Genomic DNA, 14,227 nt, shown 5'->3' on the forward strand with positions numbered 1-14,227 from the left:
GACATGCAAACAAGGATTTAATTATATGTATCTGGAAAGTTGAGGTTCACCTAAAATGCATATATATGTATGTAAATGTGAAAGGTATAGCTGTAGTAAGTAGATCTATATAAACGTATATAGACATTCATCCAAAGATGTTGTCTTTTTTTCATAAAAAGAATCACATGGAGTCTGTAAAATAAGTAAAAGTGAGCAAATCAATAAGAAAACAATTATTTTTTTTTTTGGTCTTGTTTGCATGAGACCTGATGAGTTATCTGAGTGCAGATCCTCTGCTCATCTTCCTTCTCCTTTTATGTGCCAACTCCTCATCAGTTTGATTTCATCTTTGCACCACTTCCCCCTTCCTCTGCTCAAAACTTCTTTATTGCCTTTGTCTGTCCTCTCCTCTCAGCTCCCACTGAGATGGACTGGAACAGTACTCCATCATCAACCCTCCTTAATATCTCCATCCCATTACACCGTCCCCTGGCCCCCTCTGCCCCACCCTTCCCAGCCATCCACACCCTCACCACCTGCCCTGCTGCTAAGACCCAGCAGCAGGTGCGCCCCTCACCCTACGCCTTTGTGGTGCCGGCGTTTACCCGCGCCCACCCTCCGGCTCTGCCCAGAATCTTCCAGCCAGCGGATGCTTCAGGTACTGGAGTGTGAGATCCTGGAGTCGTTTGTGTTCGCAAAACAAACGTTTTATGCTCGATGTATTGTTTCTACAATATTCATTTAAAAAAAATTAATTGACCAGAATTCGTCTTCAAAGAATAGTTTTGTGAGGCAGGCTTCTATTCTGCTGCAGCTCAAGACACCCCCTACTGTCCACAGGGTTTTATAACATTGCATTATACATGGAAATGAAAACTAAAACATTATATAAGGGAATACTCATGGGCATTTGTGGATTTTAGCACACACACACACACACACACACACACACACACACACACACACACACACACACACACACACACACACACATACTGCTGTGACATTATTTTTGTCCATATACGTAAATATATATACATACAAACATACATCTGTTCATTTTTTTCCTCCTCTCCCTTTCTTTTCTCCTCTTCCACCTTCGTCTCTGTATGCCAATGCCAGTGCCGATCCCTATTCCTCAGTGGCCCCAGGTTGGCCAAGGTGACCGTAACCCAGTAACGCCCAGCCCCCCAGCTGAGACCCTCCCTGGTACTTCTCACCCCGGCCTCCTTTCTTTCCCTGTGGCCAGCACACCTCCTCGCTCCAACCCCTTCTCCTCCTCTCCGACCCAGGCCACTATACCCGATGTTCCGGAGACAGGTACAGCGTGGCTTTTAGGATTTCTAGAAAGGTTTTTGGTGTTGTGCTCCATCGCTTTGTTTCTTTACTTTTCTTTTTGTGCAGTGTCTTACCTTACCGCTCGCTCCAGTGCATGGAGACCACAGAGTTTCCCCTCTCTAGGCCCCCCTGCATCCATTACTCGACCTCTGCCCCCATCTCTTGGCTCCACCCCACTCGATTCTGCATCTCTCCCTGCACCCCGTCAGTCAAGGGCGTTCCGCGCCTCCCTGGGGGAACCAGGTTCGGCCCTTACCAAACCCAGTAGCCTTCCGTCTGCACCTGCGTCAGGTAGATGAGAGGTCCTGAGGTGACAAAAACTGGCATAGAGCTCAGGAATATCAAATTATTACTTACAAAAGGGTTCACAATACAGACCCTTTTCACCATATTCAAGTTTATATGCACAGCCGCCTTACTTACATTTTTATCTTCATTTTCATTATCATGTTGACTCCTTGTTTTCTCTTATCATGTATCATAGAATCCTGGCAGGATGAATGGAGACCACCCAAAACTCCTCCTTCCCCCTCACTGGGTCTCTCGCTCCCATTTCTCAGCTCTGCCACGACCCACCCCGTGGGAACAGTGTCTTTTCCCCAGGCCCCGCCCCCTGTGCCTCCTCGTAATCTATATGGCACTGTTCAGCACCCACCGACGATTCCTCCAACTTCTTCTAAACCTCTGATACCCGCAGTTCATACTCCACCCACTGCTGCTTCTTCCGTTCCTACTCCACCCTCTCCACCTGGTCAGGCCCTTGTGGCTTCCTGCCTTGTTTATCCTCCTCCTTTGGTGAACTCAACACCTCCTGCCACCGTGCCTCCACCCTATTCTTTGCTCCCTTTGATGGTCCAACCAGTTTGCCCAGAACCGTGTCCAATAACTGACCCAGCCCCCGTCTCCCCGCCCCCTTCACCCGGTGTGTCCTGTCCACCCGGCCCCTCCCTCTCTCAAGATACGCATGACCCAGCCACAGTCAGCATCTCCTCCATTTCTGCCTCTGTCCATGGTCCTCCATGCCTAGTCCCAGCTCTGCCTGTCAGTCCCGTTCCTGATCTAGCTTCTCCCAGTCTAGCATCTCTTCCCTGCACCGCTCCTCTTCCTGCTTCTCCAGGTACAAAGAATATAAATTCATTACTTTTTTTTATTTGTTAATGGGCTTTGCTTCAGTTTCTCCATCTCCCTATGTTTTTTTTTTTTTTTTTTGCTCTTCTCTGTCCTGACTACAATAGACTCTGTCCTTGGTGTCCAGACATCTGAATGGAGGCACCAGGTAGTGCCCACAGTGGTGCACCCAAGTGTCAAGTCAGCTCTGGAGCACCACAGTGACTCCCCTCTTTCTCCTCCTCATGTCGTCCTACCCTTACCCCCACTTTCTGGACCATTCTCTACTCCTGTTTCTGACTCTCAGACAGGTACACCTTACAGTTGGACTCTAAAAGCTCCCGCTAGCTGTCAAGCTCTAAAACAACCAACTAACTGGTTTTAGTCCTGCCTGTTCGTGTAGGTTATTATTCAAGGTATTCACCTCTATTTTGATTGGTTCTTTTTCTACAGAGCTTAACAGGCAGCTGAGCACTCTAACAGAGGAGGAATACTCGTCTTCATCAAGCCCACGTGAGTCACGTTAAAGCATGCTGGAGTATGCTTAGATTATGAGTCACAAAATATTATCATTACACTGATATAATTATTTTTATTATATTGAATTATCTGTCACCCAACAATGAGTAGTGAGTAAATCTGTCTGTCTGAGGAAATCTCATAAAAAACACATAGACAAGTCTAGCAATTGACTTAATTAAGTCATTCTAAGTAGTATGATAAATCATTTTAACGAACTTGTCTATCTTTTTTGTTCTGTCTATCCCATTTGTTACAAAGCGGAAGAGCAACACCTGAGCTTCTACCAGACAGGTGACCTTCAGCATCCTGGTCGCAAAGCTGGCATCATCAGCATTGCCAATCAGAAGAACGACGCAGGCCTAGGCAGACCTTCACTGCTCATGTCCTCTCCAGAGTCGAGAGCCGGCGAGAGGAGGCGAGACGGGGGTCCAGCGTTCCAAATGGACATCATCAAGGCAGCACCAGGGTGAGTCCCATCGACTTGTGCATAGAGGTCCCGTTTGCCTCAAAGTGTGTTTGCCATTTGGGTTGGTCAGCGTTGTGCTCAGCAGATAAAGCTGTTCATTGTTTCATTAAGAGGTTTGCAGTTTGCATTGCATGTGCTTTTGAGAATCTGCGAGTCAGGGATTTGCACTGTGGTGAGATGTACCACAGTATGGTTTGTACCAAGCATGACCTTTTGCTGATGTTGATTGAAACGAATAGATATTAATAAAGATCAGAACACATTTCTTGCTGTGCTACTGCTTGATTTTATTTGAGTCGATATTGGTCATTTTGTGGGTACATTTCTAAAACAGCAGTCATGTTTAAAAGCTGATATCTTTCCTCCTCAGACTTGAGAGCATGAGCTCTCTGCTGCTGTCTACCCCAAAAAGGTCCAGTCTCCCAGAGTTCCCATATTTTGAGCTTCCAAAACTGCCCACTGACAGCACACAGTTGAAAGAAACACAGAATGACTCTCCCCCGAACTCTGTCCCTGAGTCTAGTGCTTCATCAGGTTCATCTGCACCCTCACTAGGGCTTACAGAAGTCTCAAAGATCACATCTTTACCATTAGCGTTATCAGTCCCTGAGCCAGGGCTCAGTGTTGCCCCCGATGAGGAGAAGCAACAGGGAGATGAAGTGCTGTTAGCACATAGCGCATTGCTAACAGAGAACAATAAGGAAAACAATGAAGAAATAACCCTTACGTCTGAGATGGAAGACCACCAAAGTGTGTCTAGTGTGGAGTTGGGGTAAGTGTGGCGTGGCACACTCACCTAGCCAACTAGCTAGTTAGCATGCATTATTCATTGTGTGTTCTAATCTGTCACTGTATGTAACGTTCTTTTGATTGGATATGGAATGGGACTCATTATTCACTTCCATAATGGCATAAACGGTAGCACTAAAGTTTTTTCTTCCATTGACATGGTAAGGACGTTGTGCTTTCTAAAACATGTTTGTGGCACTTAAAAAGTTAAAAGTTTGGTGCCCTGTGTGACGTCCCCCGTCCCCAATCTAGTTATCCCATGCCGCCCCGTCCACGATGCTGTTCTGGTCCCATATTGCCCATATCACAAAACGCTACTGGAAATGATTCTGTTAACATCGACAAAGGCTAAAAAAAATAACATAGATTTGGAACAAAAGTTAACATATAAAATAATAATATATGACTTAAAAGGCCTTAAAAAGTCTTACATTTGGTTTCCTCAAACCTGCATATTATTGTCACAGCATCTCTGCCTGCCCTTGGGGTGTTTGCTTGTTACACTTTGCATCTTCCTTCTAGTTTCTGACTGTTTCTCTGGTGTCCCTATCCCTCAGACATAAAAACATGGCTGCTTTGCTGCCATCTTGCCCAAGAGATTCCAGTTCTCTGGGGTTGCAACCTGCAGTGATTGCAAACACAACTGAGACCCAGAATGGAGAGCTGTTGAATGACAGAATTGCCCAATACAAGAAACCCCCTAGCAAGAACTCGGAACTGCAAATCCATCTAGGTTCATGTTCAGAACAAAAACCAGACAAACCTAATGCAGAATCCATGGCATATCTGGCCCTGTGTTGTTCAAAACAGTCCACGCATCTGCCCAAACTAGACAGTCCAGCGAAGGCACTGCAACCAAGGATGGCAAATCTTCTTCCTTCTTGTGCAAGAGAATCCACAGTTCCTGGCACGCCCTCCTGGCAACATGCAGTGCATTTAAATGATAACAAATGGCCCATTCACCAAATGCCATTTTGGCTGAACAAACAGAAAGAAACTATTGATCCCTTTGATCCTCAAGTGGAAGCCTACGAAGACAGCGAAACAAGCAGGGGTATGACGGCCCTTTTTCCATCATGCCCAGATAAAAGCAGGATTCCTGGTTTGCCTTCTACATCAAAGTTCGAAAAGGAGCACAGACACCTGAAGCAAATGCCATGCATGACAAATCTCAGGCCAACTTGCCCCAGGAGAAGTTTTGTTTTTGGACTGCCATGTTTAGAAGGCCTAAATCAAAGCCTGGTTTCTGGATGGCCATCAGTGAATGGAACACTGTTTATCAAACCACTTGTTTTGATTAAATCCAATCATTACCTTTCTAATTATTATTATAATATAGAACATTTACATAATATGGTAGCTCTTGTGCCAACTTGCCCTAGAAGATCCAAAGCCGATGGATTTCCAACTGTTCCAAGTATGGTTGAGGTTTTGCCCGCTTGTCCCACATTGTCCAGCATTGCAGGGATGCCTTCCAAATTATTTGTTGACGACAGAAATGATGCCTGGCTCAAAAATAACATGACATTGTGGTGTAGTCTATTAAAAGAACAATTCACTCAAGCAGTACACTTCCCACCAACTAATACTGGTCAAAAGAAGATGGTCCTCATAAGACCATGCTGCCCTACAATTACCCTGGTCCCTGGCTTCCCAACTGCACCACAACCACAAACCAAGAGTGTGTCTAGTATGGTGCAACTTCTGCTGACCTGTCCAAAAGTTTCAAGGGGTATTGGATTTGTATCCCTTGAGATAGGACCAGATACAGTAAATATGTGCTCAGAAAATGTGAATCAAGTGTGGGTAAAACCAACCAAGGAAATGTCTTGCTTGATAGAGATTTCATCAACAGACCTAGACACACTGAGAACAGATGGATATACGGTGGAAGCTATGCTGAGTCTACTTCTAACCTGCCCAGAAAGGTCAAGAACACCTGGTTTCCCATCTACACCAAAGCCCAGTATGGCAAATCTACTACTAACCTGCCCTAAGGTTTCCAGTGTCCCAGGAATGGCATCTACTGACACTCATATGTCATCTTCTGAATGGCTCATGGGTCAGAGGCCACTGCAAGTTAAGCCATTTAAAATTAAGTTCCCACTTTCAGTTCTTTTAAGTCATGACGAGACCACGAAAAGCAATGTATACCTGTCTCAGTCATGTCCAAGCAAATCATTAATACCTGGCTTCCCATCTGCTCACAAGTCCCCAGCTATGATAAATCTTCTTCAATCTTGTCCAAAGGCTGCTTGCGCACTGGGCATGCCGTCCAGTAGAAATTTCAGTCCTGTTATAATCTGGCCAGTGGACCAGAAATGCCTATGGGTAAAACCACTAAGAAACTGGCAGCAGCATTCCATAGTTCCTTGTAAAGGTCCTTACAGACTATTAGAAAACACCAACAAGATTAATGAAATGCTTTCTCTTGCTCCGTCTTGTCCACAAAAGTCACTGATTCCTGGATTTCCATCTGCACTGAGGCCAAAACTTCACAGCATACCAAATATGGTGAATATTGTGCCATCTTGCACAAAGCTTTCAAGCATCAATGGACTGCCATCCATCAATAAATATGAAAGAGAATTTGATCCAATTAACACGTTTCCCTTACATGAAATGCCTTTTTGGACAAAAACATTGGAGAAAAAACAATGCCACAGTGAATTGTCTCCCGCACAAGGTATACAACTGCACAATGATGATGTTAAAAACATGGTGTCCTTGGTATCATCATGTCCCCAAAAAACAAGATTCCCCGGATTTCCTTCAGTGCCTCAAAACATATCACTTGTGGGTAATATCATGAAGTGTACACCTACCTCAAAAGTCTCCCCAATCCCACCTGAACAAAGAAATCCTGAGGTGGAAGGCCAAGTTTGTCTCAAGGCAGCAATGTTTTCATCATTGCACTCAGAGCTGGGGGAGAAAGGAAGTGGTAGTCTTGATGATGAATTAATTCAAATGGATGATGATAAATCAAAGGGTGTCATGAACACAGCAGTGAGGCCCATGGAGAACAGGGACTTTTGGGCAAGAGATAATGAAGCAGAAGAGGGAATCCTTGCAAGGGGGTAAGTGCGAGAATGCAAACCTGCATGGTGCTGAATTGGGACTTGAAAGCATAATGCTGTCCTTGCAGCCAGTCAGAACATGGTGCATGAAATGTTTAAACCTCATTTCAGACAAATTCACTGCAGAATGTGGCATTCCCTACCGCCAATGCCATTATATCTGACTGTTAGGGAGAGGTGAGTTTTAAAGGCATCTTGTAGCAGGCTTAAGCATTAGTGCTACTGTTCATGCATTTAGAATGATGTCCAGGAACAATTCAATATAATCAGGAATAAAATTAGAATGCATTCTTAACAGACTATATTAATGTGTGATTTTAATGTTGCCTTTGTGAAAATGGAAAGCACCATGCATTTTTCAACCATAAATTTTACTGAGCCGATTGTCAGAGCAGCTGTGAATAATGTGGTGGAGTCTTTTTGCCTGAAATAATGGCGCCTGTCATGGCTGCCCACTGCTCACCAAGGGTGATGGGTTAAAAGCAGGCGACACATTTCGTTGCATGCACCGTGTGCTGTGGTGTGTATCGCAATGACAATCACTTCACTTTCACTTCACTTCCCAGCCAGAGCCTGGGTAGAATGGGAACAATAGTTGGAAATGGAAATGGTGACTTTCAAAAATCTGTTAAGGTGTTAATGGTTCCTACAGTTAACAAATGCTATGGCTGAACTCACCCGCTAGACATAACATTAATAACAATGTGTGAAAAGGGAATCGTGTAATTTAACTGTACTACTTCAAACATAATTTTGTGACCCCTTCTAACATTTGAAGCACTTGGAGTGATGCTGTTTGGATTTTTTCCTCACAGAATTATTCCTTATTCTTAGATCAGAAAATGTGACTGTTGTGGAACAGTCCTGTCCAGATGTATCCGATACCTCTGAAGTCCCATCAAGACCTTGCATATGTGATTTAGAGACGGATGAGAGCACACTGGAGACAAACTGGATGAAGGAATCAGTTGGACTACCGAGTGACATATCAGATGAAAGAAATGAAACAGTCGAACAGATGAAATGTTTACTACCTACTTGTCCAAGGGATGAAAGAGAGCCAAGCATGATCAATTTTACACCATCCTGTCCAAAAGTTGCCAGAAGCTGTGGAATCCCTTCTGTCAATGGCACTAATTTACACAACAGTGGAATGACAGTTTGGCATATCAACCAAGAGGCCTTGTGGGAGAAAAAAACATTACTTCATATAACCACCACAGCCCTGGAGACATCACTGAAAAACTACAAACTCTTAAAAAATATGTTTGCTTTGGCACCAACCTGTCCATCAGGTCCATGTCTCTCTGGATTTCCATCAGTGAAGAAGCCCAGGCAAGCAGAAATATCATGCGCTTCATTCCTGCTCCCATCATGTCCTAAAGTATCCGGTGTTGCTGGCACACCTTCAAGATTATTGGGTCAACATGAAAAAACAAATATTAATTGGAAAAATACAATGGGGTCTTTGTGGGTGAAACACATAAAGCCAACAGCATTGGCTATGGAAGTAGTTCATGATACAGAATGTTTGAAAACAATGTCAGACATGGTGCATACATGTCCTGTAGCTGCGTCAATTCCTGGTTTCCCCTCAGCACCTCAGTTCAGGCTAAAGATACCTCTGAAAAGAAATGAGTTCAGCATGATGAGTTTTGGATCCTCTTATCCGAAGACCTCGATAGTTCCCGGATTTATATCAAAGGAAGATGTCTTTTTAGGGTGGATAACTGACCAGACATTGCTGTGGGACAAACCTGTGCAAAAAAAGTGTGTTTTTGTTGAAAAAGAGACAAACAAGTTTGAAATAAGTATGGTATCTTTGCGATCATGCTGTTCAGAAACTCCTATGATTCCAGGGTTTCCATCTGCACCAAAACTTACTACTAAATTAGAACCAATAATGATAGATATTCTTCCATCTTGTCCAAAGATGAGCAGAATTGTTGGTTACCCATCAACAGAGAATCCATCAATGTTAATTTGGAAAACAGAAGAACATCCTTTCTGGACCAAGTCAAGAAAGAACATGGTTCCTGTTGAGAACAGTTCATGGGAAATGAGCAAAGAGTACAAGAACATGCATTGTCTGTTCCCAGCTTGTACAGGAAACATAACTGTTTTAGGGTTCCCATCATCTCCCAAAATTTGGGAAATGACTAAAATTCACCAGTCTTGTGCACAACAGTCATGTGCCATTGGTTGTCCATCTAAAAGTATCCAGACTGTAATGTGGACTTTCGATTTAAACACATTTTGGGAGAAACCACTGGAAATTAAAGAAATGCTTATGCAGTGTTCCCCATTCCAGAAGCTCCTACCTAAAGAGGGTCACATGAAGAAGAGAATGATGTCTTTGGTAGCAACATGTCCACAGGAAGCTCACATGCCAGGCTTCCCTACAATTCCACCTCTGAAAATGAAAGTTGCAAGCATGTTTGCTCTTCTTCCATCATGTCCAAGGTTTAGCAACATTTCTGGTTGTCCGTCTTCAAATATTCTCATTTTTGATGAAGTCCATGCCGAAGCTACATTGCTCCAGCTTTATGTGACACGGCAGAAGCAACAAAAAGAAATGCCAGTTATGCAGGTGTGCAATGAAGCAAATGTTAAAAATATGTGTCTTCTGACTCCAGCATGTCCAAGTAGGGCTAATGTTCTTGGATTTCCAAGTCTGTCAAGACTCACAACAGTAAAGGAATACTCAACTGGTGCTCTGTCTACCACATGTCCAAGGTTATCAAATGTACATGGGATGCCTTCTAGACAAATACATCCTGTCCAAGTAGAACAAACATCCTTCTCTATGGAGAAAGTCATGCAAAAGAGGTGGAGACATTCTGGAGATGTCCTTCCCTTTCTTTCAAATGAAGATGAGAATATTTGGAAAAACATGGCTGCACTGAAGCCGAGTTGCCCAAAGGAAGCAGCAATTCCTGGTTTTCCGTCTGCACCTTCTCTATGCATAGACTCTCAGTTCCCAAGAAGCCCTGAGAGATGTCCGATGCAGATCCGTACAGACATTGACAGGCAACATAACTTTGTCATGGATTTAAACCCATCAGAAAAAGTCCTATCTGCGGACAACATAGACAATGGTAAGACAGGTTTGCAAAGAGTGCCGTCATCATGTCAAGCATGTCCTTTATCCAGTAGTCGTGCTCATGAGTTTTGTGTCTTTTTGAAGGACTCAATTTACAGAATAACATTTCAGAGCCTGCAGGGTAAGTGTGAACTGTGTGAATTCTGCTTGGAGTGTTGTGCTGTTGTGCAGTCAGTCGACTGTAAAGTATGTGTGCAAGGAAATGCCAGCTCTTTACACAAGGACATTGTTCCTTGTAGGTCCAAGTGGTGGACGTTTTTTTTTGTGGTGGATTGTGACGTTTTGCCACATCTCGCATGCATGAGGCACAGTGCATGGGTTTTAAATGGTCATCCAGACTTGCATTCCTTTTCTCGGTAGAAGTCTTGATAAAGAGGAGCTCCGCAGTGAGGAACAGCCTCACCTTTGTTCAACACACGACACAGCAGACTTGTCTGAATTTGGACTTGTACTAGATTGGGAGGTTCTGGAGGCTGAGGACTCTGTAGAAAAGCAAGCAGGATCCTCAGGCCTTGTAAAGACTCTAGTTGGTGCCTTTCATAAAGGGTAAGTGGATGATATCATGCCACCCTTTAGAAAGCAAGTCATGTTAAGCAGCTGAATGGTGTATCTCTCTTTACCTGTGTGATGTAAGTCATAATAAGGCTCTAAAAAACACAATGGGAGGAAAGATCTGGGTAGAGATTGCTGTCATTTAGTCCCGAAGACATCAAGGAGGAATGGTCTACTTCAATGTGCTGATCTTCAAGATTCAGAGTCAAGTAAACTTTATTTCTACTGCATTTTATCAGCAGTTCTACTGCACCAAAGTGCTGAACAAGCATACAAATATACACAAAAGAATACATTGAGAGTAAAAGCTAAAAGCTTTAAAAATTTCGGAGGGCTGTAGAAAACGATATAAAAATACATGGAGAATAAATGGCTTTATTGAATATTGGATCTGCATCAGAGTGAATCAAAGCATTCAGCTGTTTGACATGCCTTGCAGAAAGCATGTTCCACGATCAATGTAACCATTCGCGAGAGCCAAATACAAATTCTAGTATTAGAATGCACTACTTCCTGCTACGTGTGAAATTGGTGTTTTTTTTATGGTTAATGCATTAAAGGTAATATTGTTATGGTACCTCATCTGGGTAAGAAATATCAGGGGCATTTAAAAAAAAAATTTACTTTCAAATTTTTCTCAGTTATGAAACCGTTGCTGCAATGCTGCATCCTTCAAGTCCAGGTGCCACAGTGCCACCTAATATGGATGACTTCCATGATTCTTTCTCATCTGTGGATCCCTCCGGTGCTTTGGGAAGCTTGTCTCTCCCTGAGAAGGACGAAGACTACCCCGCAAACTGCGAACCATATATGTGGCGTTTGGCTGAGAGCCGATCAGAGTCTCCATCGCCTACATCTGAGGAGGATGAATGTTGGTTGGTTGAAGGTGCAAGCTTTAACATCATGAAGAAATGGCCCCCACTGTCAGAAGCTGACCTGAATGAGATCACCGTAGGTACATTTGAAGGAACAGATCAAAAAGAGAGAGCGGAATCTCCACTTAAAGAGCGTTCTGGACCATTGGTGTCTCTGGAGTGCTTTGCTGAGGTGGCTTTTGGAAATGAGGAGAAACAGGTGGGAACAAAACTAGCAGCATCAGTGTTCCAGGATATGGGGTGAGTGTCTCTGCAGAGTTTCTGCATGGCTTTACAGTGCTCCGTATCCGTCCAGACTAACGTTCCTGTTAGATGTTCCAGCTTCTACTGAAACAGTCGAAACTGCTCTGTGCTTTCCAGGCACCAATTTCTGGCTCTGTGATTGTGAATTGTGGCTTTAATTAAAAAATGTTGCATTTCGGCTGGCTCGTTTGGGAAGGTTTCATTTTAAACAGTAATTGTATTCATTTGTTTGGAATATTTTTCTGATTGCATCATTTTGTCCTGGAGCCCCGGGCATGAAGGTGCAGTACCAGCTACACAGCCTTCAGGAGACAAGCTGGCATCGGGAGAGAAACCACCGTTGCTGCCCCCCAGGGTGGATTTTGAGTTGATGGACCGCTTTCCCAGTGATGCTGCACAGTCTGTGGTGTCAGGTTCTGGCAACATGGAGACTGTCCCTCTTTACAGTATAAGAAAAGTAGCTCCACCTCGTAAAAGTAAGAAAAACGTGGCAGAGGGGCCAAAAGGAGTAGCTGGAGTGTCGAAAATGACAGTGGAAGTTCCTCAGCCCCAGGTTGCTGAAGATACTGCTCCTCCAGAGGAGAGACGGCTGACTGAGGAAGTGAGAGACAAGCTTAACCCATCAGAGATACCTGTCCCAGTGCCTCGTGCAAAGAAACGTCTCAGTGCTTCCTTCCCAGAAGACCTTGCACCAGCACAGATGGAAAGCCAAGGGATTTGTGACTTTACACCATCGACTCATGAAGGTCAGGAAGGCTACATATGTCCTGTTTCTCCTAAAGACACAGCAACAGTTCTTGTATGTGAACCTGCTAGGAATCTAGATGTAGTTGTTCCTAGGCGCCGGAAACACAAGGAGATGTTAAAAGAAGGTGGTACGAATGAGGGTGAGATGACAGTGAAGGTTCAGGAGAAGGTCACACAGACTGTAGAAATACTGGATGATCAAAAGCAGCAAGTAGAACCAGTTGTGGACCGCTCCGAAAGAAATGATACGGAGTTCACACTTGAGGTGAAGATGCCAACAGATCTGCCTGTCCCCATGCCTCGTGTGAAGAAGCGCTTGAGTGCATCCTTCCAGGATGAAACTGCACAGACGGACTCAACTGTTGAAGGCATAGCAGTGAATTTTAAAGGTGGAGAGCAGGTCTTGGTGGAAGGGCCTTCAAACCTGCCTGTTCCAATGCCTCGTTCAAAGAAACGCCTGAGTGGAACATTCACTGCCGAGACCATTGCTGTGGAACCCACCTCAGATGAATCTCTTCCTGGAGGAAGTTGTCCATCTCTGGTCACTAAAACTCAAGGAGAATCATCTGAGGGGACATCGGTGACAGCAGCAGCTTATGGGAGAGAAACACCTACACCCACCCAACCTGAAAGCCAATCTTCTGGTGTTAGAAGTGATCCAGCACCCATAAACACAACATTTGACATGGAGGCTGATGGAAAGGCGATGAAGGACGTCTGTCAGAGGAGAACAGGGAATTCAACAGACTTGAACGGTGCCGACTTGGGAGAGGAAGGGCAGGAGGAGCTTTTGAACACACGCTCTGTTCAGGTCTCAACAGGAGGTGGCGCTACCCCACGTGAAGTAAGGTAAGGGGATCAGAAAAGAGAGATGACTATTTTTTGGTTAGATGATATTATCTCTTACATCTGCTGGATTCTGGTCCCATGCAAAAAAAATTTTTGACTTTGCGTGGTTGTGTTGAACGTGGGTTGTATTTTCAGTACACTTGTGCCAAATAAAACTTAAAAATACCAGAAAGTATTGCTGGGTAGATATCGAGCCACTCCTTTTTTATTTACGCATATTTATTCAACTACGCTGACCGTGTTGGTGTCGGATTGACACCAAGTACAGTCATTTTTTTTAATGCTTGTATTATATCATATTTAATATCTCATATATATCTTTTTTTTTTTTTTTTACTTTTTCTGCAGAAAGATGGAGGTGGAGTCCACTGGTGTCCCTGTTCCAAAGCCGCGAGTTAAGAAATGGCTGAGTGGCTCGTTCCCTGACGACACGCCCTCACCGGTGGCATCTGGTCGGGAAGAGCCGCCAGCCTTTGAGCCAACTGTTCCCCGGCGCGGCAAAAAGAAGTCCTCCGCTGATTTGGGAGGGACAGAGGGAGAAACAGACAAAGCTGGATTTCAGGACGTGTGTTCTGGG

At 44.2% G+C, this 14,227-nt stretch overlaps 1 protein-coding gene across 1 annotated transcript in view; it reads left to right on the top strand.

Annotated features, from left to right (window-relative positions):
- ehbp1l1a (EH domain binding protein 1-like 1a) overlaps nt 1–14,227 on the top strand; it is a 29,029-nt gene that overhangs the window by 7,632 nt on the left and 7,170 nt on the right. The window contains exons 8-16 of the mRNA XM_028994713.1: nt 398–640; nt 1,105–1,302; nt 1,387–1,611; nt 1,805–2,437; nt 2,556–2,738; nt 2,881–2,940; nt 3,208–3,240; nt 3,343–3,415; nt 13,999–14,215. Coding sequence (XP_028850546.1) covers nt 398–640; nt 1,105–1,302; nt 1,387–1,611; nt 1,805–2,437; nt 2,556–2,738; nt 2,881–2,940; nt 3,208–3,240; nt 3,343–3,415; nt 13,999–14,215 — 1,865 coding nt within the window. The remainder of the gene's footprint in view (nt 1–397; nt 641–1,104; nt 1,303–1,386; nt 1,612–1,804; nt 2,438–2,555; nt 2,739–2,880; nt 2,941–3,207; nt 3,241–3,342; nt 3,416–13,998; nt 14,216–14,227) is intronic.

This window comes from Denticeps clupeoides, chromosome 1 (assembly GCF_900700375.1).
Source record: "Denticeps clupeoides chromosome 1, fDenClu1.1, whole genome shotgun sequence".
Taxonomy (NCBI): Eukaryota; Metazoa; Chordata; class Actinopteri; order Clupeiformes; family Denticipitidae; genus Denticeps; species Denticeps clupeoides.